The 25,297-nt window shown below is 40.2% G+C and overlaps 1 protein-coding gene across 1 annotated transcript; it reads right to left on the bottom strand.

Moving 5' to 3' along the window:
• Window positions 1-135: 135 nt before the first annotated feature.
• Window positions 136-23,836, bottom strand: LOC133473346 (aggrecan core protein-like). The gene is made up of 19 exons (XM_061765010.1): window positions 23,750-23,836; window positions 23,556-23,647; window positions 23,057-23,348; window positions 22,434-22,608; window positions 22,229-22,356; window positions 21,815-22,108; window positions 15,088-15,390; window positions 14,764-14,938; window positions 14,564-14,691; window positions 13,133-13,423; window positions 12,948-13,046; window positions 11,633-12,850; window positions 11,102-11,179; window positions 10,291-10,404; window positions 7,508-7,666; window positions 7,344-7,426; window positions 857-1,001; window positions 602-784; window positions 136-521 (listed from the first exon to the last, which is right to left on the bottom strand). The coding sequence occupies exons 1-19, from the start codon at window positions 23,772-23,774 to the stop codon at window positions 442-444; spliced, it is 4,062 nt and encodes a 1,353-aa protein (XP_061620994.1). The 5' UTR covers window positions 23,775-23,836; the 3' UTR covers window positions 136-441.
• Window positions 23,837-25,297: the final 1,461 nt, after the last annotated feature.

Here is a 25,297-nt window from a genome sequence, read left to right as displayed (position 1 = left end):
ATGTATAGATTTTACATTTAAGTAAGTTGTTCCTAATGCTGCAAAGTAAGAATGCATTACAGGCTTAAAGCAAATTATCTAATGTATTAACAAAAAGCACTTTCTTCCAATTTTGTAGAACAGAAATTGCAGAGATTGTACTTTGAATTACAGTGCCTAACAACTGTAACCACTTTTAATCACAGTTTATTCAAATCTCCCAATCAAGACTTACATAACTGCCTTTGGTAAGGGACGACTATTTGCGAAAGGATGGATCTGTGGTACAAAAACATCTTTAAATCTTACTCATTAACAAAAATCTCAGTGAGGATTTCAACAGAAATATATTACAATTAATGAAACCAGAGGTCAATAAAATATGACATACATAATCAAAATATATTAAAAAAAGATTTTTGAGTGCTGTAAATACTCTTTTAAATGTTTGTCTGCTTTTCTTTACAAATGAAAGTTCCCTGTGGCGGTTGATTCAACTGGAATGTTGTTGCCCCTCTTGTGTATTCTTTGTCTTGCTTTCACTGGAGACAAGAATAAGCTTTTTATTAACACGTTCAGGTAAAATGTTTTCACATCGATTGATTGATCAAATTTCACTCACTATCACTACACTCCATCTGGGGTTTCTCCCACTGCCCATCTGCTTTACAGCGAACCACTGGTGCGTGGCGCTGTTTAAACCCTGGGTTGCACTGGTACCGGATGATTGAGTTGATGGGGTATTCCTCCCTCCTGTTACCAAACATATGAGCATTCTCCACCTCTGGAGGGGCACCACAAGCCACTGAAAAAAATAAGAACGATATACCAGGAAGTAATGGACATGGACAAAGATGTAAGGCCTAGGCTGACATACTTGGGCCTTTTTTGCAGGTAAATGGTAGATGGTAGTTGCAAGGCACATCGTTCCACTGGCCCTTGTCATGCCAGATCATCACCACACAGTCTTCTCCTGAGTTAACGTAATTATCTGGCTGATTTGGTTTCCAGTTTTCATATTGCTGTAGGCCAAAACATATGTAGTTATACAATAATAGTATAAGTAAAGTAAAATAGGTCATATTTGGTAAGACAAAGTACAGTACAAGGCAGTACATGGAACAGATAAGACAGATATTCAAGGTCCAAACCCCAATTCCAATGAAGTTGGAATGTTGTGTAAAATGTAAACTAAAACAGAATACAATGATTTGCAAATCCTTTTTACCCTATATTCAATTGAATACGCTACAAAGACAAGGTATTTAATGTTCAAACTGATGAACACGTTTTGTTTTGGGTTTTTTTGTGTGCAAATGTTCTCTCATTTTTAATTTTATCCCAGCAGCACATTCCAAAAAAAGCTAGGACAGGGGAAACAAAAGACTGGTTAAGTTGAGGGATGCTCGAAAAACACCTATTTGGAATATTTCACAGGTGAACAGCTTAATTGGAAACAGGTAAGTGTCATGTTTGGATATAAAAGGAGCATCCCAGAAAAGGCTCAATTGTTCACAAGCAAGGATGGGGCGAGGTTCACCACTGTGGGAACAACTGCGTGACGTTCGATCCCCCAGGCGGCACTGCATTAAAAACCGGCATAATTGTGTAAAGGATATTGCCATGTGGGCTCAGGAGCACTTCAGAAAACCATTGTCAGTTAACACAGTATGTCGCGACAGCTACAAATGCAAAGTAAAACTCTACCATGGAAAGCGAAAGCCCCATATATACATAAAGGATTCAGAGAATCTAGAGCGATATCTGCATGTATGCGGCAAGGCCGAAAACCAACATTGAGTGCTGGTGACCTTTGATAACTCAGGCGGCACTGTATTAAAAACTGACAACATTGTGTAAAGGATATTGCTACGTGGGCTCAGGAACACTTCATAAAACCATTGACAGTTAACACATTTGGTTGCTACATCTACAAATGCTAATTTAAACTCTACCATGCATAGCAAAAGCTATATATCAACAACACCCAGAAAGGCAGCTGAAATTCACTTCCAGAACAATTTGTATAAATTTCCATATTTCTATAATTGTTGAAAGAACATTACTTAGGGACAGTTATTGCAATATATTATGTAATAGGATAAAAATAATTCTGCATACTGTTCAATTGCACAACATCATCATTAGTCTATAATTTAAAAATGTATTTTCATAAATAAAATTGAAAATTATTATTATAAATATTTGTTATTTTAATAGATTTATTGCATCAACCTTGTAATGGTGGACACATTTGTATGCTACTTTTGTATTTCCTGTATCCACAATTGCTGCTGAAACTATGCAAATTTCCGCATTAACTAAGGTTAACTAACTAAGACTAACTAAGGTTATATTATAAATATCATATTAATGTACATATTCTCAAGTGACGTAGCGGACTAGCGATGACGTACTAATTCATTTCCTGTGTGGCTGTCTGGTGTTATAGTGTACCGTATTTTCACGACCATAAGGCGCACCATATTAAAAGGCGCAGTCTCAGTTACGGGATCTATTTCTCTATTTGACACATACATAAGTTGCACCGTATTATTGGGCACAGGCATGGTAAAACATACGCTAGTATGCATGCTATCGTATGTTTTTAAAAAGGCAGCGGGACCAAAACTGAGTTCGGTTGTACTTTATTGAAGTATTTAACAATGTACTCACATTATTTTTTTATCAATCCTCATCCACAAATCCATCAAAGTCCTCATCTTCTGTATCTGAAATGAACAGCTAGGCAAGTTCTCCATCAAACATCCCGGGTTCCCTCTTGTCATTGTCGGAGTCAGTCTCGTTGCCGGGGGGCTGTTCAGCAATGATGCCGGCTTTCGCGAATGCTCGGACAACAGTAAAAGCAGATACCTTAGCCCAGGCATCCACAATCCATAAGTGTGTCTCTTCGTAGGTGCCATTTTCGTGGGTCCTTCGCCAAACCGATGTTGTTTTGCACAATGCACATACCGGCGCGATATCCCTACTGGGGGCTTTCCTTTAGCATCCTCTGTCACGCGCACCCTTCCCCCTTTAACGTCCACATCCTCTCCTCAGTCACGTCCGCCTTTCCTCTATATAAGCAGCGTGTCAGCAGGAAATGCTCCCAGTCAGTCAAGCGGAGCGCTCATCAAAGTCACACAACAACATTTACAGATTTTGGAACTCGGTGCACACATAAGACGCGTCGCATTATAAGGCGCCTCGTCCATTTTGGAGGAAATTTAAGAATTTTAAATGCGCATTATGGTCATGAAGATACGGTATTACAGTATTTTCTCTCTAGACACTTAAGAAATTGCCTGCTATTTCAATCTTCAAATTTGGTTACTCGACGCTAGAATGCGGTTCTAGCCAGACCTACAGTGTCAAAAGTTTACTTTATCAGCCAATGACTTATTTTGTTGTCTGGCAACTACATGTCATGATAGCTTAGCAATTAGCATGGCTTCATTGTCTTTCTCCTTTTAATTACTCCTCGTCCACTTGTCCACCATACTTGTCAGAATTGTAGCTTATATGCTGCTATGGAGGCAATGATTAGTGATTTATGCTGTGTTGACACCGGACACGAAGCGAATTTTCTCCTCCATGGCTCAGCATCATCTTTAAACAGGTGTAGCTTGTAGATACAATGGGTATGGAAAGTTTTCAGACCTCCTTAAGTTTTTCACTCCTTGTTATATTGCAGACATTTGTTAAAATCATTTAAGTTATTTTTTTCCTCATAAATGTACACACAGCACCCCATATTGACAGAAAAAAAGAGAATTGTTGAAATGTTTGCCGATTTATTAAAAAGAAAAACTGAAATATCACACAGCCATAAGTATTCAGACCCTTTGCTGTGACACTCATATATTTAACTCGGGTGCTGTCCATTTCTTCTGATCATCCTTGAGATGGTTCTACACCTTCATTGGAGTCCAGCTGTGTTTAATTATACTGAATGAACTTGATTAGGAAAGCCACACACCTGTGTATATAAGACCTTACAGAAAGGTCTGAATACTTATGGCTGTGTGATATTTCAGTTCTTCTTTTTTAATAAAGCTGCAAAAATTTCAACAATTCCGTTTTTTTAAATGTCAATATGGAGTGCTGTGGATGAAACAAATGAACTTAAATGATTTTAGCAAATGGCTGCAATATAAAAAAGAGTGAAAATTTTAAGGGGGTTTGAGGGGGCTTTCCGTACCCACTGTAGTTGCATTGGTGCAAAATGGCGGGCAACAATAATTCCCCCTTTGACTCACTCTGCCTCCATACGGCTAGATATGATGTCGAGCATTTAGCCACATTAGCTGCAACTCATAGGTAGCTGGAACGGCACGTAATCGTGTTCAACAAGCATTAGTACCCGAAGAGCGGAAAACAGTGAGGTTAGGTTACTACTCAATGTTGACTCGCCATTTTTTTATTAATTTATTTATTTGCTATGCCCACTTTAATGTCTGAAAATATCACCCTAATATTTTGGATTTCATGGATGTCAAATGGGCGGCACGGTGGGCGACTGGTTAGAGCGTCACTAGGGTCACAGTTCTGAGGACCTGTGTTCAATCCCCGGGCCCGCCTGTGTGGAGTTTGCATGCTCTCCCCGTTCCTGCGTGGGTTTTCTCCGGGCACTCCAGTTTCCTCCCACATCCCAAAAACATGCACGTTAATTGAAAACTCTAAATTGCCTGTAGGTGTGACTGTGAGTGTGAATGGTTGTTTGTTTGCATGTGCCCTGCGATTGGCTGGCAACCACTTCAGGGTGTACCCCGCCTCCTGCCCGATGATAGCTGGGATAGGCTCCAGCCCGCCCGCGACCCTAGTGAGGAGAAGCGGCTCAGAAAATGGATGGATCTTTACTTATGCCCACCCCAATATTTTGGATTCTATAGAGTTTAAAGAATCTTCCTCATTAGAAGACTGTCCCCATGCCCGTGCTCCGCTGCCTGGGCACGGAGCACACACACACACACACACACGCGCGCACACACATCTACACACACGCACACACACATACATTATACAGACCCTTTCCAAAAAAATTTGAATATAATGGAAAAGTTTATTTATTTCCATAATTCCATTCAAAAAGTTAAAATTTCATAGATTACAGATTCAGGGCCCATAATTTAAACAATTTCAAGTGTTTATTTTTTTATTTTTGCATAATTTGGGCTTCCAGCTCATAAAACCCACGAAATCAGGAATTCAAAAAATTTGAATACTGTTACGAAATCACCATTTACTTCTCAGTTTTGGTAGAACAAAAAAGAAAGAAATTAGGGTTACATGAAATCAATCAAAATATGGTACTTTCAAAACGATGTGTTAATCTTACATACTTGGTTGGGAACCCCTTTGCTTTAATCACTTCCTCAATGCGCCGTGGCATTGAGCCAATCAGCTTGTGGTATTGCCTGGATGTTATGGAAGCCCAGATTTCCTTGATGCTTCCTATCAGTTCTTCTTTGTTTTTGGATCTGGTGCCCCTCATTTTCCGCTTGATAATACCCCATAGATTCTCAATGGGGTTTAGTTCCACCGAGCTGGCTGGCCAGTCAAGCACTGTGATGGCATGGGCATCAAACCAGGTTTTGGTGCTTCTGGCGGTATCGACAGGGGCCAGGTCCTGCTGGAAGATGAAATCTGCATCTCCATACAGATCCTCAGCAGAAGGAATCTTGAAGTCCTCTAAAACATTCCTGTACACTGTTGTGGTGACCTTGGATTTAAGAAAGCAGCGTTTACCAACACCTGCACTGGACATTGCACCCCAAATCATGACTGACTGTGGATATTTCACAGTGGACCGCAAGCAGCTTGCGTTCTGTTCTTCACCTGTCTTCCTCAAAACCCTTGGACATTGGTTCCCGAATGAAAGGCACACTTTACTTTCATTGGAAAAGAGGATCTTGGACCACTGGCCGACAGTCCAGTCCTTCTTCTCCTTGACCCAGTTGAGACCCTTCCTACGTTGGCTCCGGCTCAGAAGTTGCTTCTCCCGGATGTGTCTGAATGTGGTGGTTTTAGAAGCTGTGACTCCCGCCTCATTCCAGTCTTTCTGGATCTCGGCTAGATTCTTGAATCTTCTGTGTTTGATAATTCGCTGAAGGTGGTCATCTCTTTTGCTGGTGCATCTTCTTCGGCAACATTTTGTCCTTCCATTATACTTTTCATTGATATGCTTGGACACAGCACTCTGTGAACAGCCTCCGTAGCTATGAACTTTTGTGGCTTATCCATCCTATAGAGCACCGTTGTCAAACTCATTTTTGTCAAGGGCCACATTGTAGCTATGGTTTCCCTCGGAAGGCCATTACGTCTCTGAACCCATATAAATATATGATGGCCTCATATTATTACACGTTCACTACAAATTGATGGATAACTTTTTGAAATCAGAAGCCAGTAAAACATTGCTTGTTCTACTATTAATCAATTTATTTTAAATGGGGATTGGTAACAAAAAATGCTTGCAATATCTTCATGTGGTTAAAAGTGAAGACTATTTGCAGTTTTGGTATTTTAGCAAGATACATAAAGTACACACACATTATTTAGTTTCGCGGGCTACGTTAAATGATCCACCGGGCCTGATCTGGCCCCCGGGCCTTGAGTTTGACACCTATGCTATAGAGGGTATCAATGATGGTCTTCTGGCCTCAGTTGTCAAGTCTGAAGTCTTCCCCATAGTGATGACAATTGAACCAAACTGAAGCAATTTAATGACATTTATGGCCTGCAAAATTTGGGCTGATTTCTTCACAGTATTATTTTTTTTTAAATTCCTGATTTTGTGGGTTTTATGAGCTGGAAGCCCACATTATGTAAAAATAACTAAATACATACTTGAAATTGTTTAAATTGTGGGCCCTGAATCTATAATCTATGAAAGTTTAACTTTTTTAATGGAATTATGGAAATAAATTAACTTTTCCATGATATTTTATTTGGAAAGGGTCTGTATGCTTCATATATTTATTTAAAGAATATATTTATATATATGTGCCCTACGATTGGCTGGCGACCAGTTCAGAGTGTACTCCGCCTCTCGCCCAAAGATAGCTGAGATAGGCTCCAGCATGCCCACGACCCTAGTGAGGATAAGCGGTACGGAATATTGATGTATGGATGGATATTTATATATTGTATATGCAGTATATAGGGCTATATCAGTGACTTCCAGATCAATCGTTTTTCACGTTGTCTGGAGACATCTCCCACACATCTTCCTGGTGAGGGCGCAAACAATATTTTGGTCTCCTGGGTCCCAGAGTCACTGAGACTGATCAGCCTCGGCAGTCTCGGCAACGTCTCCGCCAGGGAGATAAGGGTCTAAATTATAATCAGGTATTGCCACTCACCAGTGGAATTCCATCTGTCCAGCGGAAGTCATTTTCTATTGTCTTGTCATTTAGTCCAATCCACTGATAACCTTGTGCATTTGCTATTGGGGGAAAAAAGGGTTACTCAGTCGGCTCACGTCTTTACAGTTTACAGTATCTTAACATATTCTTCAGGCACTCACAATTGACAAAGTGTTGCTCCTCTGGTGTTATGATGCTGACCAGATGTGCATTCAGGTCCCTGCAGCGTTGCTCGGCATCCAGCCACATCTCTCGAACACTGAAGTGCAGGTAGCAGTTCCCCTGAAATTTAATCCAACCTTCTTCACACTGCTGCTCATCTGTCGTCACAAAGCCAAGGAAGGCTGATGTGAAATTAGAAAATAACCCAATACAGATCCCATTTTAATTGCAGCTGTGTTTTCACATTTTAGGGTTTGCAACTGAATAGGAAATGGGAGGGTCTCCAGGACTACTCGAAATGGGTTAGAAATAAAATGTGCAAGCCATGATGATAAACAGCTTCTTATCATACAGTACTCAATGCTGCTCTCAACCCATTTACAGCAGTTGTTCTGTCTTACATACGAAGTTCATATTGTAGCGTGTCATGGAATATGTGGGCATCGTGTTTTGCATGCTTTGCAGGATTCAGTTGCAGTTTGTTTTATAGTGTTTATCTACAGTGGTGCCTTGAGATACAAGTTAAATGTGTTCCTTTACCATGCTCGAAGCTCAAAGCACTCATATCTGAAATAATCTTTACCTATTGAAGTGAATGGAAATGCCATTAATCTGTTCCAGCCTTTCCCAGAAGACAAAACATTTTTTTCTCCAGTTAAGAGGAATTTCTTACCTTGCTGACAGTTTCAGCTGTCACTCCAACCATCGTCAGAGCGGTCACTGCTTCCTGGTCTTATTAACAGATGATGAGATCGGGAAACCTTCGAAGTAATATTCTCGACCCGATCAAATCCGCTCTCCACCCCGCTGCCGCCACTGTGTCCCAGGTATGCTCCCTCATCCTGTTGATGGTGTTGTCTCCATGCTTCCATATCTCTATTGATTCCTTTATCTGTTGTTTGTATTTAATGGTTTCTGAAGTAATGATAATCCCATTTTCCCAGTCCATGATGTGGTTGTTTCTCCTGCAGTGATCTGTTATTGCAGATTTTTTTGTTTTCTTGCTCTGTTGTCGGTTTTTGCGTCCTGGTGAATGGTCCTGCTGTTTTCCTTTTTTTTTTTTTTTTTTTCCTTCAGGTGCTGAATGTTCATATGGTTCCTCCAAAGTAAGTTTTATTGCAAGATTTGCAAGGGATTTCATATATGATGTCACATTTCTTATCCGGTGTTATCGTGTCTTTGGGGTGTAAGAGTTATTATCTCTGTTTTTGGTATGATTTAACTCTTGTATTTATTTGGTGTTTTCTCATAATGCGTTCTGTTATTCCTCTGATGTGTCAGCGTGAAGTGTCAGCTGTTAATAAGACACGTCACACCAGAAAGCAGTAACAGCTCTGATAAGGGCTGGAGTGACAGCCGAAACTGTCAGCAAAGTAAGAGATTCCTCGTAACCGGAAACATTTTTTAATTTTTGTCACACTTCATCATTTGAATGGCCATTGTGCTGCTCTTGCTGGTGTGCCCATCTTGGCCACCTAGGGGCAGTATAAGACAGACAGACAGATATACTGTTCATTGAGACGTCTCAACTCCTCCCAGCTAATTTGTATGGCACTAATATGAGTCGTTTCTTGCAGAGGATAAATAATATATGATTGTGAGTATTGTTATATTGTCTGTGTACATGTATTACTTCACTGTTTGTGTTAAGTCCTTTGCTTAAAGAGTTTTAGCACCGAAACATAGATGCTCTTTAGCGTTAGCATTAAGCTAGCGGAGTGAAAGGCTAAGCTATGTGGTTATTTTAAATGCACAAGGTTAAATTGTCTTTGTTCACATGCTTTCACATGTATAGCGCTTTTCTACAAGTTACTCAAAGTGCTTTGAGACTGTCTCCTCAGTCTCCTACTGATGACGCAGCATCAGTAGCAACTGGGGGTTCAGTATCTTGCTCAAGGATAGTTGGACATGGTCACAGGTGCTGAGAAACGAAGTGACAACCTTTGGGTTGGGAGACGACCACTCTACCACCTAGGCCATGCTGCCTCCGAGTTACTTGTATCTCAAGGCACCACTGTATAGAAATGTGTTTATGTTGTGGCCTGTTGGTGAAGCAATCGCAGTGCTGTATTGTTTTTATACATGCATTTTGTACATGTATGAGCAAGATTGTTACAACAATTGGATGCTTTGGTTGTACATACCAGCTGGGCATACAGTGCATCCAAAAAGTATACATGTTTACATGACCTATTCTGTATCAGTATGACATGCTTGGACCCCCAGTTGCCCAGACACAAAAAAAACGTACGTCATTAAGCATCTGTTTTTTAAAGTGAAACAGTGAATACAAACTACCATGTCGTGGAAAAAAGGCTTTTCTTCACTACATTTTTAATGGGAACCAACCGTCCAAGGCCACACAATTGAAATTGGTGATATGAAGTAGTTACACATTCCATTCCCAACAGAAAATCATCACCACTATCTGAGAAAATATAGTGTCCATATCATCTATGAATATCAGGACTGGAAAACATGGCAACGGTAATGCTTGCCTATGGATGCCTGAACAATCAAGAAAGTGAAATTAACTGCTGAACCCTTCGATTCAGCAGTAAAATGTGGTGCAGATAACAGTGGTACATTTGGGTGATAGGCCTGCTCAATAACATCACTGATATCTACAATATGAACATTCTAAGTAAGTCACCAACACTTGACGACTTGCACGGCGCAACATTGAGTATAGAAGGAAGGTGGAATTTATGCCTAATGTTTGTAGGGCCTAGGCTGGTGAGAGGCTGTTGTTATTATCGATTAGCAGAAGCTAAACTCATACCGATCTCACAGCGCTCCCCTCCGTAGCTTGGCAGGCATAAGCATTTGTAAGAGTCAGCATTCTCCACACAGGTGGCTCCATTGGCACATGGGTTGGAGTGGCAAACATCTAACGCTGCAAAAAATGTGGGTGAGCAATACTACTGTTTTTAGTATGGCATTGGGAGCAAGGCTGAGGGGTTATTTTTTATGACAAATGGGGTGGTACTACTTTGGCAGGACTGATAGTGAACTTGCTGCAACTTGTGATCCATATTATATTTACTGCATATTGACTTTTTTTTATCAATCCTATTATTTGGTGTCTTTAAAGTTACAATGTAGTGTACAAGATGTGTACGCTAAATGTTGATTTTATTTTATAAAACCTTATAAGAAATTGCAGTCTTTGTCTGATGAATCAGTTTGTTGCAACAGAAGAATTTCAGGAGAATGCAAGTATCCATGTAATGTCAATAAGCACATATAGTATGGGGCCCCATTCTAAGCATGCAAAAGGCAAATTAAAGCAGACATAGAAATAACATCAAGCTTTGATAAAAACATATGGGATAGTAATGTCAGAGCAGAGCCAATGTATATTTGATGAACACCCTGACAGTCAACAATATCAAACTAACTGGACACAATGCACAAAAGGGAACGTAAAAAAGACATCCAAACAGCAGAAAGAGAAGGTTTTTTCATTTTAATCTGACAAATAAATTGTTATTATCACCACAAAACAGAATACAAGCATACCCATAGTGAAAGACGTGTAAACAGGTCAATTAAAAGAAAGTGACAAAATGATAATAGACATTGGGACTTACCACGGCAGATGGCAAACCCCTTTTCGATAGTGCACAAGGCAGCACCGCAGGGATGTGGTTTACATAGATCAGGGTCACCTGAAAAGATAGGTGACATTACTGTATCATAATGGTACCCATGTGCTATATACGGTATGTTATAAAGTACAACTTGAGACCATCACTGTTCTCAATGCCATCTGGCCTTGAATTGTGTGACAGTAACATTTTGTATGTCATCAAGTAATACTTTGCATTCTGTCTCAATTCGTTATCATAATTTGCTCATAATGTTATCAATATCAATAAACTAACTATTATCATTGACTGCCTACGATAGAGGGTGGACATTTTTGTAGAAATGAATTAATTTTTTGAATGTAATTTATTATAATCCCTCAAGGGGGAACTCAATTTATACTCATACGTATATTTTGTATTGCACACCGCAAAAAGAAGCAGATCACACACATTTGATGCACTAGTGTTAATAGCTGACCATTTAAGAAAATACATCAACAAAAAATGTCTAATTGCAATCGGCTAACATACCCTGAATGTGTTCAGCATCCTCATTACTTCCATTAAGAGGTGGAACAGCATTGGGAAGAGCAGACAGTCGAGCTGGGGCAAGCTTGGAGGCAAGAGCTCGAGATAGGCTCTTTGGAACTTCAGTCCGTGTGGCAGTCTGTATTAATGCTCTCTCAGTGGATGCCGATGGCGTAACCTGTGATAGCTCTCTAGACTGAGTTTCTGAAGGAAGTGACATGTTTACATCTCTATTCTCAGTGTGGAAGCCACTGTCACTGCTGTTGATTTCTTCCCCACTGAACTCCACTGTCCCTTGTCGAATCTCCTCAGACACCGTAAGGTTTCTAGAAACTCCTATCATTACATCCTTATTCGAGAATGTTAGACTGTCACCTTCTCCAGACATTCCAGACCCAGATAGGAGCTCCAAGGCGTTAATTCCTGACATAGGATCACCATTGGCCTCTCTGGACATGCCAGAGAACTGACCACTTTCCACTGAAAATTCCATGGAAAAAACACTCTCTGCAGAGCTGAAACTAGGGTCAGCCCCAGATCCAGAAAGGTCTCCACTATCACTCAGTGTATCTGAACCTATTTCTGAAGAATTAATATTTATAAACATTTCTGTGCCTGCCTCTTCTGCATTTTGGAAACCCTCCAAAATGCTATCTTCTCCTGATAGAATGGTGTTACTGTTAGAAAGCAAAACAGCAGTGATTAATTGTTCTCCACTGATCCCTGACTCAGAAGAATCAGCACTGGTAACACTTGATGTGCCATAGGGCAGGTCAGCATTAATACTGCCCACTGTGTCTCCAGACCCGGACAGGTCTCCAGACATAAACTGATCTTTCAAGCCAGACATATGCCCAGAAAGAGACAATTCTTTGGAGATAAGCTTGTCTCCAGAACCAGACAAGGTCCCAAAGCCAGACAGGTCTCCAGAGGTACCGTGGTTTCCAGAACCAGCCATGCTTCCAAAGGCTGACACATCCCCAGATATAAGTGTGTGCCCAGAGCCAGACAGGTCTCCGGAAATGCCCCTCTCGCCTGATACAGACAGAGCTACAGAGGTCAGCTGGACTCCAGATCCAGACATGTCTCCAGAGATAACCAGTTCACCAGACCCAGACAGGTCTCCTGAGACGTCAGTAAAAGACCCTAATCCAAAATTTGTTGAACCTGAATCAGATCCTGAAGATTCCACAGGTATGGGCGTTACAATTGGTGTAACCACTAAAGAGACATATAAACAGGGATGAGATGCATAAGAAAGGAACGTGGACAAGTTTAAAAAAAAAAAAAAAAAAATCATGATTGAAATGGTGCCTACCAAATCTCACTATTTCTGTGATGGATGCAATGTTGAGAAGGACGCCCTGGATATCTGTGATGTTCATTCCAGTTTCATTTGCAATTAATAAAATGTCAGCTGTAAAAAGATGTCAGACGTCAAATATTAACGCATTATGAAATAAATTAACATAAATACAGTATTATGTGATAGTGAGTATGTACCTCTGAAACAATATGCATCAAATCTGTCATGAATATCAGGGCCACTATGGTTGGGAGGGGTGTAAAAAGTGTGTACTCCTGACATTCCTGCTCCACACTCAGCACGAGGGTTACTGATGGGATAACGGACACTTTGATCGCTGAGCCAGCCGGCACGGCAGTTGTCAAAACCCTGTTTCCAGGCTGCGTGAAGCTCTCCTGTGGAGGCCAGGGTGGCATTCCGCTCTACACAGCGAGTAGCCGCCTCATCATAAGTGAAACCATCATCAGAACCCAGATGGAAAACATGACCTGAGAAGCAATTGAGAACATTAGAGGATGTTGAAGAAGTGAAAACATTTTACACCAAATAAACACATTATCAGTGTGCCATACACTACATAGTTACCAAATGCAAGGAAAAAGTTTCACTGTACTGAATTATAATGCTTTGACAGCAAACACCAACTGCCTGGAACAATAGAAGTGACTCGTCTTTGATTTCGCTTGAACTACAGAAAAAATGGTTGTGGACAATAAATTGTAAGAAAGAACACAGTTGTGATATTTTTCCCACTTTCCTAGACAATCATTCAGGTTAAAATGCAAATATCAATTCTTGGCACTTTTCTAATCATGGAGCCTAAATCTGCATGCTTTGCACACTTTTTCTATGCTGTGGACTAAACATTTTTGTTATGGCTGCTGCTATAAAGTACTAATAATAATCAGCAATGCACACAACTAGAAAGTATGAAGGTTTGTTATCATACAGTTCTATCTTTATGACTTGGTCATTACATAAGACATAAGAAATGATTTTCTCATAATATAACTCTCAATAATATATTGTTTTCGTCTCTTGAAAGTAAGATGGTCTTAAAACCCCTTAGATTACTTTAGAAACAAATTGGCATAGTCTCAAAACCCGGCTCAGCACTTGGGTCAATCTACCATTTCTTTTAAAACTGTTCAGCAATGGAAAAAAAACACCAGTTAATCTGAAAACAATTTTGTCATATGAAGTTAAAAATGATTCCTACCTGCCTTGTAATCATTAACTGTTAACGACTAGATATAATTGTATGGATTTAATGTAGTTCACTCCTGTATTTTATAATGTACTGTTTTGTGTTGACACTCCTGAATTTTTCTTTGTGAATTTTTCCATTTGTTTGCCCAGGGACTGAAAATGGAAATCACCTTCACCTCAAGCTGATATAAAGCAACTCTTCTTATCCGTATATTCATTGTTGCTGTTTTAAATCAAGTAAAAAGGTCTGTACATTTAGTATATTCACAAGTGTCTGATGTAAAAATCTTGCACAATGTCTTTTCCTAACAATGGCTGTATATCTAGCAATGGCTGTATATCTTTCAGAATTACTTAGCAACTTAGTAACTACTATTCAGCAGTAAGCTAATTATACAACGCCGGAAATCTTTCCTTACCTTTAAGTCCATCAATGTAGCAGTAAGCATCATACTGTTCATCTGCTGGCCTGAGACCATAGGACCGAACACCAGGTTGATCTCCTAAATCTCCAGCACACTTTTGCCAAGGTGCAACAATGGGGTACCTAGAATCAACCATAAGTGATTTAAAAAATATTTTGAATGTCTCTGAAAATACAGGTAGATGTCAGAAATACCTGACTGTCTGGTCCATCAGCCATCCTGCATCACACTGGTGATAGCCAGTTTCATATGCCGCCTGAAGCTGCTCAGGGGTAGCAATGGATGCACCAACACTCTGACAGGCCAACTGAGCATCAGTAAAGGTGAAGGCATAGCGGCCGGACCGTGAGCGGTAATGAAAGACCACACCTTTTTGCAAAAACAACAATATTGAATATGACAATGCATTTGTGAAATGATTGTTAACAAGGATAGAAGCATCCTACCACATCCTAACCATTCGGTTTGATGTGAGTTACCATAGTATACATCATAATGTCAAAATATAACTCACTAACCAGTTGGAGGTATCACGACCACTTTGCCTGGCTCCCTGTCTAAGTTGGACTGCAAAGTGACCTGCTCTGTTATTTCTGTGGAAACGTCTGTGACGTTAGGAGGCTGAGGCAGCGGTAGTTCAGTGGGACTCAGTGTATAGGTGAAGTCGACGATGGTCGGTTGTTGGGTCTCCACCTCACCAGCTACCACACTCTCGGTTGCTTCCTTCCCAAAGAAAATCTCTTGGCTCTCCGTCACTGGGGTAACACTCAATACACTGCTTCCTTCCACTATTATGCCAGAACCTTCATCATCAGGGAATTCTGAGGGTGATATATGACTGAGTTTATTAAATGCAAATACCTAGCAATAAAAATTCAACTGCAGGTGGTAAACAAAATATAATACACTGTGCTAATAAAATAATAATTGTACAGAACAAGCTACTAAATGTTTTGACCAATGTCTGTTTTATTTCTTAGAAATGCTGGGTCGTGCAGGGGTGTGTGTGGGGGGGCTTGGCTGTAGCTGCCCTTTTGCCCTAGATGCCCAAGGTGCCCCTTTGTCTTTTTTCCTTTGTCTTTTTTAACGTGTGTGACTGTGTGTAAGCCTGTCTGGGGCCGTTCATCAATCAAATTTAATGGAACCGTGTTGAAAAAAAAACGTATTAAGTTATAATTTATTCATGAATTAATAAAATTATACGTGTCTGAAAAGAGAGTGCATGTGAGATGGGAGGGGCTGTGGCGAGTCTCTCTGCGTGTCCGCATGAGCTGCTCATTTATATTTAAATATCATTTAAAAGTGGAAATGCTCTCGAAATCATAGGGAAAAAAGAACCTGGACATGCACACTTTTAACCTGGACATGCACTCTTGGGGCTGACGTCACTTCTGTTGGCAACTTATTCCATTTGTGTGCAACATATTAGCTAAATGCTGCGTCACCATGTTTGCTTTGGACTCTGTGCTCCACTACTTAACCTGAGTCTGTCGATCTCAGAGCCCTACTGGGTTTATATTCCATTAGCATTTCATTCATATATTCAGGACCTAAACCGTTTAGTGATTTATAGACCAGTAGCAGAACTTTAAAATCTATTTTAAAGCTGACTGGAAGCCAGTGTAAAGACTTTAGAATTTGAGTAATCTTTGTTCTGGTCAGAAGCCGAGCTGCAGCTGTTTAATGCTCTTTTTAGGGAGTCCAGTCAGAAGACCATTACAATAGTCAAGTCTACCTGAGATAAAAGCATGTATGAGCTTCTCCTGGTCTGCTTGACACATGCAAGCCTTCACTCTGGATATGTTCTTCAGATGGTAGAAGGCAGTTTTAGTAATTGATTTGATATGACTGTTGAAAGTCAGGTCGGAATCTATCAGAACACCAAGGTTTCGGACTTTGTTTTTTAAAGCGAGTGACTTTAGGTATTTACTAACAGCAATCCTCTTTTCTTTATTGCCAAAAACAATTACCTCAGTTTTGTTGTGGTTTAATTGAAGAAAATCTTGGCTCATCCAGATATTTATCTGTTTTAGACAGTGACACAACACATCAATTGAACTGTAGTCGTCTGGAGACACTGCTAGATATAACTGTGTGTCATCTGCATAGCTATGATAGTCAAAATTCAAGTTCTGAAGAATATATATATACCCAAGGGTAGCATATACAGGCTGAACAGGAGGGGTCCAAGAACTGACCCATGAGGGACCCCTTAGATCATTGCCATTCAATGAGATTGAACACTTCCAATGGTTACAAAATAACTCGTTTCCTACAGGTAGGACCTGAACCATTTAAGAACTGTTCCATTTAGTTCTACCCACGTTTCCAACCTGTTCAGCACTATATTATGATCTATCGTATTAAAAGCCGCACTGAGGTCCAACAAGACCAGAATTGACACCTTTCCCGAGTCAGTATTCAACCTTATTTAATTTAGCACTTTGATAAGAACAGATTCTGTACTGTGATGAGTTCAGAACCCTGATTGAAATTTGTCAAAAAGTCAATTTAAGGTCAAGAAATTGCTGAGTTGATAAAAAATAACACTCTCAACAATCTTGACTATGAAAGGGAGATTTGAGATGGGTCCATAGCTTGCTAACATGGAAGCGTCCAGCGTTCTATTTTTTTAGCAGAGGCTGCAAATCAGCTAGCACAGACTTCGCAATATCTTTGAAAAAGTCAGATGGTATTGAGTCAAGACAGCTCATTGATAGTTTCAGCTGCTGAACCGTTTTCTCTACAGTTTTTGGTCAACTATCAAATTCTGACATGGTAATAGAGTTTTCCCTGGGTGGCTTTTATTATTTTGCTGATTTGTGCTAATATTTAACCTGATGGACTGTATTTTTTCACTAAAGTAACAAACAAATTCATTGCATTTATCTGCTGTTAGGAGTTCTGGAGCTATCTGATTCGGGGGGGTTGTGACCTTGTCTACCACAGCAAACAGAGTGCGAGTATTGTTGAAGTTCTTACTGATGATTTCAGAAAGGTTTTGCTGTCTAGCCCTGACGAACTCTTGGTTAAAATTACAAAGACTTTGTCTGTAGAAATGATAGTCTATTTGGAGTTTAGTTTTTCTCCACTTACATTCTGCTTTCCTACACTTTGATTTCGAAGTCTTTACCATCATTGTGCTCCTACACGGTGTCCTAGGTTGCCTCAAGATTGTCTTAGTTTTAATAAGAGCGACAGCATTCATGACATTTGAGATTTTACAGGGGAAATTATCCAAACGTTCATCAACTGCCTCAGCATTTACAGTTTGTGGCACAGCAATGGTCTCCATAAACTTAGTGGTGGTACTCTCATTTATGTACCTTTTCTTAATAGACATAGAGGGTGTATGAACTTTTGGAAGAATCTGTAATTCAAAGAATAGACAAAAATGGTCAGAAATACCCATATCCTTAATGTCAATTGATAGAATTTCAACATCATTAGAGATGACCAGGTCTAAGATGTGACCTTGAGTGTGGGTTGCACTCTTAATATGTTGATAGAGGTCAAATGTGTCTAGTAGAGCAGAGTTCTTTAGATTTTTTTTCCATGTTATTGTTAACATGAATGTTAAAGTCTCCCATTATAGGGACAGCCGTGGCCCAATGGTTAAGATCATCGCCTGCCACTGTGGGGGACCTAGGTCCAAGACGCCGACTGGACCATCCGCCAACATCCCCCAGACGCACGGCTGTGGTGTCCTTGAGCAAGACACTGATACCCCGAAATGCTCCCCAGGCGCTTCAGCTGCCCCCTGCTCCAGTGTGTTCCACTAAAGTGTATGTGTTCACTGTGATGGGTTAAATACAGAGAACAAATTTCGTGTGCATGCATGAATGTTCATGACAATAAAAGATGATGATTATTCTTCTTCTTCTTCTTCTTCTTCTCGTTATGACAAAATAGTTGTAGTCAGTACAAATAATGACATATTTCACAGTTGGGTGCTGATTAGTGATCGCCAGGATTTTTTTTTAGAGATATCAGACACCATGTCATTGGTAAAACACAGTACTTTGGTGTTCTTCTCATCGCAAAAACGTTTCACATCCTTGACAGCTCCATCACCAACTATTAATGTTTGGGGTGCCATTTTTTTCTTGTATGATTTAGTTTTATACCATTCAAGGTTGGTGGGGGATGAGCATTCTTGGCCATGGTCTTGTAAAAGTGGCTCAAATCTATTTGTAAGTCTGATGTCAATGTTTTGCATTGACTCGCGTCCTTTTTTCTTGCTCTTCGTTGTAGCGACCACCCACGGCCGCTCACTCGGCGTTGAAGCAGCCCGCAACGCAGGCCAGCCGTATTCCTCGGTTATCTGCTGGTGTTGTGTACTTCCTTTTAGATGTTGTCCCATATCTTTGGGCTTTGCTCCCAGTAAATTCCAGGGAGAACTGCTGGATGGTCCATTACCGTTTCCACAGTCCACATCCGTCCTCTTTGTTGAGATAAGTGGCTGTCTGTTAGCACACTTCTGCTCACCATTTTGAGACATCGGTAGAGTGGTTTCATTCCCCAACTGTCCATTTAGAGCCACATACACTTCAAGACGGTGGATTTTCGTTTCCATGATTGATTTCAGTGGAAAAGGGAGGCATCTTAATTGCTGGTCTTGTTGCTAATAGCAGGCTTGTGCTAATTAGCAGGCCACGCTCACGTCATTGTGAGAGGTTATCAGAAAATATTGGAATATAGCAACAACTGACTGTATCTACAAAAAAAGTACAGTCCCACAGGTTTAAAAATATCCAGGAGTCGCTGCTTCTAATTTTTTTTTTTTAGAAGAAGGAAGAAAAAATGTAAACAGAAGCGAAGCAAGCAGAGCTCTTACCCTTCTCATGATGGGTAAGAGCAAAGAGCTGTCTCAAGACCATCGCAAAGTAATTGTTGCAAAACACATATATAGCACATATCTAAGCTTCTGAATGTTCCAGTGAGCACGGTTGGGGCCATAATATGTAAGTGGAAACCCAATCATACCACCATAAATTTGCCTTGATCAAGATTTCTGACAGAGGAGTGAAAAGAATAATGAGAAGAGTTGTCCAAGATCCAAGGACCACCTGTGGAGAGCTTCAAAAAGACCTAGAATTAGCAGGTACTGTTATCACAAGGAAAACAGTGAGTAATGCACTCCGCTGCCATGGCCTGTTGCACGCTCACCACGCAAGACCCCACTGCTGAAAATAAGCATGTCAAAGCTCATTTAAAGTTTGCTGAACAACATTTTGACAAGCCAGTTAAATACTGGGAGAATATAGTCTGGTCGGATGAGAGCAAAATTGAATGTTTAGATGCCATATTGCACACCACGTTTGAAGGAGAAATCGCACTGCATATCACCCGAAAAACACCATACCAACAATGAAGAGATGGGAACATGATAGTGTTGGGCTGGTTTTCAGCAAATGGTACTGGTAAACTTCACATTATTGAAGGAAGGGCAAATGTACCAAGACATTCTTGACAAATATCTGATGCCATCTACGAGGATGATGAAAATGAAACGAGGGAGGACATTTCATGAGGATAATGATCCAAAACATACTGCCAAGGAAACTCTCAATTAGTTCCAAAGAAAAAGAAAAAAAAGCTGCTAGAATGGCCCAGCCAATCACCTGACTTGAATCCTATTGAAAATCTATGGAAATAACTGAAACTCAAGGTCCATAAAAGAAGCCCACGGAACTTTCAAGATTTGAAGACTGCTTGCGTGGAGGAATGGGCCAAAATCACACCAGAGCAATGCATCCGACTAGTCCATCCCTACAGGAGGCGTCTTGAAGCTATCATTGCAAATAAGGCTTTTGGACAAATTATTAAATAAATACCAGTTGGCATGTTCAATACTTTTTCCCTGCGTCATTTCACATTATTACACACAACTTAATTTCTGAGGTTATTTCTTCTACTTTCTTTGTATGTGTGTATTATTTGGGTTGTTCCCAACATCTGGTGATTTTTTTATGTCAATAGCACCTTTGAAAATATATTTAATAAGAAAAAGGGTGACGTGTTAAATACGTATTTCAGCTGCTGTAAAAGTTACAAAGGTTTCAACAGAATCAGAGGTGCCGTAACAGAGCAAGAAAGCAAGGCATCACTGAATATTTCCCCTTCTGCACCTCTCTCATACAAACATAATTTTAACTATTAAAATCCTTTTTAACATGCCATGGCACGTATTTCCGAGCTACGCTTGGATGCACCTTATGCCATGGCTCACACACGAGCAATCGGCCCCTCGCCCGAAGATAGCTGGGATAGGCTCCAGCACGCCCGCGACCCTTGTGAGGATAAAGCAGTACAGAAAATGGATGGATGGACAAAGGGGCTAAGAAAATCAGGAAGTCGTCCAATTTTACTAATATTCTGCAGATTTGAAAGCTTAATTTGTATTTAAAAAGTGGTTCAATTCATTTCCTTCCTTTCCATCTTTTGTCATCATTGGACAGTTAATTATGTGGCAAGGTGAGATTTAACTTAATTGTATTTTAACTCAAGAAGTTTTAGAAGTTGTGCAATTTTCATTAATGTATTTTCCTTTCATGATAATGGTTTGGTAAATTCAGTGGAGATCAGGAGTGTTATGAATGTATTGTTGAGATATTTTATTTACTGTCCTGCAGAAGGTGCTTAATTAATGTATCAAACTTTACACAGGAAAAAACAAAAGCTATATAATTAGAAAGTAATTGAGGGCAGAGAAGTAATGCCGTGGATGGAGAATGTGAGGTGGACCACCTTCTAAAATAAGTTTCTCAATTGTTTCATGAAAACCAAAACTGTTCTAGAGAATTAATCCACTAACATGTACAGAGCTCCAGGCATGGCAATTTTATTTTGTTCACAATATAGTTGTGACATGCACACACAATGCTAATATATGACCACAAAACAGGTGTAATTTGTGCACAAAATATTAATTTTGATTTGGGTTTGTTATCAATTCGATTAACAACTAAGCAAAGGTGGGCACCTCTGCTAGAAACTGCAATTCCTGGTGTGCTTAAGGCAAGTGTCTTTTCTTATTCTGTTTTCATGAATAGCCTGCAATGCTAAGGCATTTCAAACTCTTGTTCCTGTGCCCCCCTTTTAACTTTGAACACCTGCCCCACCAAGGGGCACGCATCTGTTTAAATGTGTCATTTATCATTGTTAAAACTCCAGACTCCTACTGACATGCTTCTCTGATGAAGCTGCTGCAGTACTTAACAAGCTTTCTGTAAATGATGTTACCTGTGTAGCAGAAGGCATCATAGTGAGTCTCAAGAAGAGGATATCCTGTCTGATTTATGTGGAGGTAAACAATTTGCACCCCCAGAAGACCCCCTCCACACTGCGGCCGCCGGATGTTAATGGGGTAGCGTACGCTTCTGTCACCAAGCCACCCAGCATTGCAGACATCCATCCCACCTTGCCAGGCCAAGTACAGCTGACCTGTAGTGGCCAGTTTGGCTCCCTTTGTGGAACACGCCAGCACAGCCTCAGAGAAAGTGAACTTTACTGTTGATGTAGTGTGGAAAACTCTGCCTGTAAAACACAGAAAAGACTCATTAGAGTAACAAATGAAGTGAACTTGCATATAAAGTACACAAAATTAGGAAGTGTGACAAAGAGCAATAAACAGTACTCCTGAAAAGATATGCAAACCTGTCATTTTCTCAGCAAAGCAGTACACGTCATAAGTCTCATTGAGCTGTCTCACTCCATATGTCCGTACCCCGGGTGCATTTTCTTTGTCGCCATAACAGTTGACACGAGGATCATGAATTGGGTACCTATTTGAAGACAAGATGAGACAATATTACAGAGGAAAGCTACAGTCATCAGATATTAGGTTGTAGAATAAACTGACCTCACTGTCTGATCAGAAAGCCAGCCAGCATCACACTGGTGGTAGCCATCATCAAAAGCTGCTTGGAGTTGTTCAGGTGAAGCCATGACTGCACTATTCTGAGTGCACGCATCTTTCGCCTTTTCAAAGGTCATCATATAGCGACCAATAATAGGCCGGTAGTGGAAAACAATACCTGGAGTGACAAAAAATGTTTTAAACCTTCAAGAACAACTATAGTAATACATTAAGAAAATACAAAATTTGAATACAACATATTCTATTAACAATTGATATTTTACACTGACTTTTTCAACTAATATAATACAGACTTCAGTGACCTCTAGTTGATAGACAGCAAGGCGGCCTGTCTTTTGTACAGAAATCCAATCTGCTTGTGATTAAAATCATTTATAAATATGAACATCTGCATAAGAAAATACCAGCCTGATTGCAAACATGAATATGATTTTGCTTCATTCCCAGGCTGCTCTCAGGACTACTTGACTGAGGAAGTATTTCAAAGTGGGAAGAGGCATGTGATCACTTCAGCAGACTGTAAGCTTTTGGGCAAAAAAAGATTGGATTTTCTATCAAAGCCTGTTGAAAAACTGACAAAAACACACTTTTCCCGTTTTACGTACCTTGAACCTTCACATGTACATCCACATGATTGTTCTCAATACCATGTTGAACCTCGCATCGGTAGACTCCAGATTCACTGGACCTGAGCTCAGATATCTTGATACTTGCATCTGTCGGGGTCAAAGGGTAGCCGACCAGATGAACCCTGTCCAGGTAACTTTCGCTGATGCCTACTTCTCCCTCCAAGGCAACTAAAATAGTTGAGACCTTGTCTTTGGTAATGAGGCTCCATTTGATCCGATGAGAAAGAGGAGCGATGTTGCGTGCTCCTGGGTCTGGAAGAGTGTGGTCCTATATCAAAAAGAGAAAAATACATTGGACTTTGATTTAAAAAATGCCTCAAATTAAGTGTGTACAGGATTTAAATCCTAGCAAAGGAAAATAATACAAGTAATCTTAGTGGTTAACATGAAGATCCTTTTAGGGAAAATAATCGGGGGAAAAAGAGACTATTTTATATATACATTAGTTTTAAACTTGGCTCAAAAACACACGCACCTCAAAGTAGCATGGAAGTACTAATGTGCCCCCAAGTAGTGGCCGCTGTGGGTCTTGTAGAGGTATGCTCACATTGAGCACATGTACTGGGTCTGTTAATACGATGGAGTACTAAATATACTCCACAATTACAATTTCAATGAAAGTAAATTAAGTTTAAAAAGAAGTTTCCAAATTGCAGTAGTTTTTCTTACCAACGAAAGAGTTGTCATCATACATGTAATCAAAAGAGGCTGAGATGACATTTAGACAAACACAAAGATGAATAGGCCACCTGATCATATCTGAAAAGGGAGAAGAAAATGTTTGAATTCAAAGTGACGTGTACACAGAAAACAAAAATCTACTTGGTTTACTGTACTGTATATAATGTATAAGGTAATGTTTCCCATCCTTTATTGAGGCATAGCACCCATTTTACATTAAAAAAAATTCTCACAGCACTAGATCAAAGAAAAATGTCAGAAAAAGTACAGTATGAATAGAGATGATTCACTCACAAATGCACTTACAGTACTCTGTGTGACGTGGAGGCCTGTTTAACTAAACACAAAGTTGAAATACTCCCAGGAAGCCATGACTTATCCCGTTATATGAATGGCAACAGGTGGATACACAGGTTTATTGTACAACCCCAATTCCAATGAAGTTGGGACGTTATGTTAAACATAAATAAAAACAGAATACAATGATTTGCAAATCACGTTCAACCTATATTTAATTGAATACACTTCAAAGACAAGATAATTAATGTTCAAACTGATCAACTTTATTGTTTTTAGCAAATACTCATTAACTTAGAATTTTATGGCTGCAACACATTCCAAAAAAGCTGGGACAGGGTCATGTTTACTTCTGTGTTACATCACCTTTTCTTTTAACAACATTCAATAAATGTTTGCGAACTGAGGACACTAATTGTTGAAGCTTTGTAGGTATAATTCTTTCCCATTCTTACTTGATGTACAGCTTCATTTGAATACACTACAAAGTTCTATTTAATGTTCAAACTGATCAACTTTATTGTTTTTAGCAAATAATCATTAACTTAGAATTTTACGGCTGCAACACGTTCCAAAAAACCTGGGACAGGTGGTAAAAAAGACTGAGAAAGTTGAGGAATGCTCATCAAACACCTGTTTGGAACATCCCACAGGTGAACAGGCTAATTGGGAACAGGTGGGTAGTAAAACAATGCAGGTACTAGACTGGCCTGCCGGCAGTCCAGACCTGTCTCCCATTGAAAATGCTTGTCGCATTCCATCCATCCATTTTCTGAGCCGCTTCTCCTCACTCGGGCCGCGGGCATGCTGGAGCCAATCCCAGTTATCATCGGGCAGGAGGCGGGGTACACCCTGAACTGGTTGCCAGCCAATCGCAGGGCACATACAAACAAACAACCATTCGCACTCACATTCACACCTACGGTCAATTTAGAGTTGTCAATTAACCTACCACGCATGTTTTTGGGATGTGGGAGGAAACCGGAGTGCCCGGAGAAAACCCACGCAGGCATGGGGAAAACATGCAAACTCCACACAGGCGGGGCCGGGATTTGAAGCACGGTCCTCAGAACTGTGAGGCAGATGTGTTAACCAATCGTTCACCGTGCCGCCGCTTTTCAAATTTGTAAGAGCAATTTATGAACTGCAGTCAGGTCGAGACCCCAATGAGAACGACGAGCATGCAGATGAGCTTCCCTGAGACTGTTTCTGACATTTTGTGCAGAAATTCTTTGGTGA

Source organism: Phyllopteryx taeniolatus, unplaced genomic scaffold, assembly GCF_024500385.1.
Source record: "Phyllopteryx taeniolatus isolate TA_2022b unplaced genomic scaffold, UOR_Ptae_1.2 contig_24, whole genome shotgun sequence".
Lineage (NCBI taxonomy): Eukaryota > Metazoa > Chordata > Actinopteri > Syngnathiformes > Syngnathidae > Phyllopteryx > Phyllopteryx taeniolatus.
The sequence above is the reverse complement of the archived record's forward strand: the minus strand, read 5'-3'. Positions and strand labels throughout refer to the sequence as shown.

Coding starts and splice junctions, on each gene's coding strand:
- LOC133473346 (XM_061765010.1), bottom strand. CDS start 23,774: ATGTATGATGACAACTCTTTCGTTG. Junction 13,047..13,132: donor TGATGCATATTGTTTCAGAG/GTACATACTCAC, acceptor ATCTTTTTACAG/CTGACATTTTATTAATTGCA. Junction 12,851..12,947: donor CACAGAAATAGTGAGATTTG/GTAGGCACCATT, acceptor ATGTCTCTTTAG/TGGTTACACCAATTGTAACG.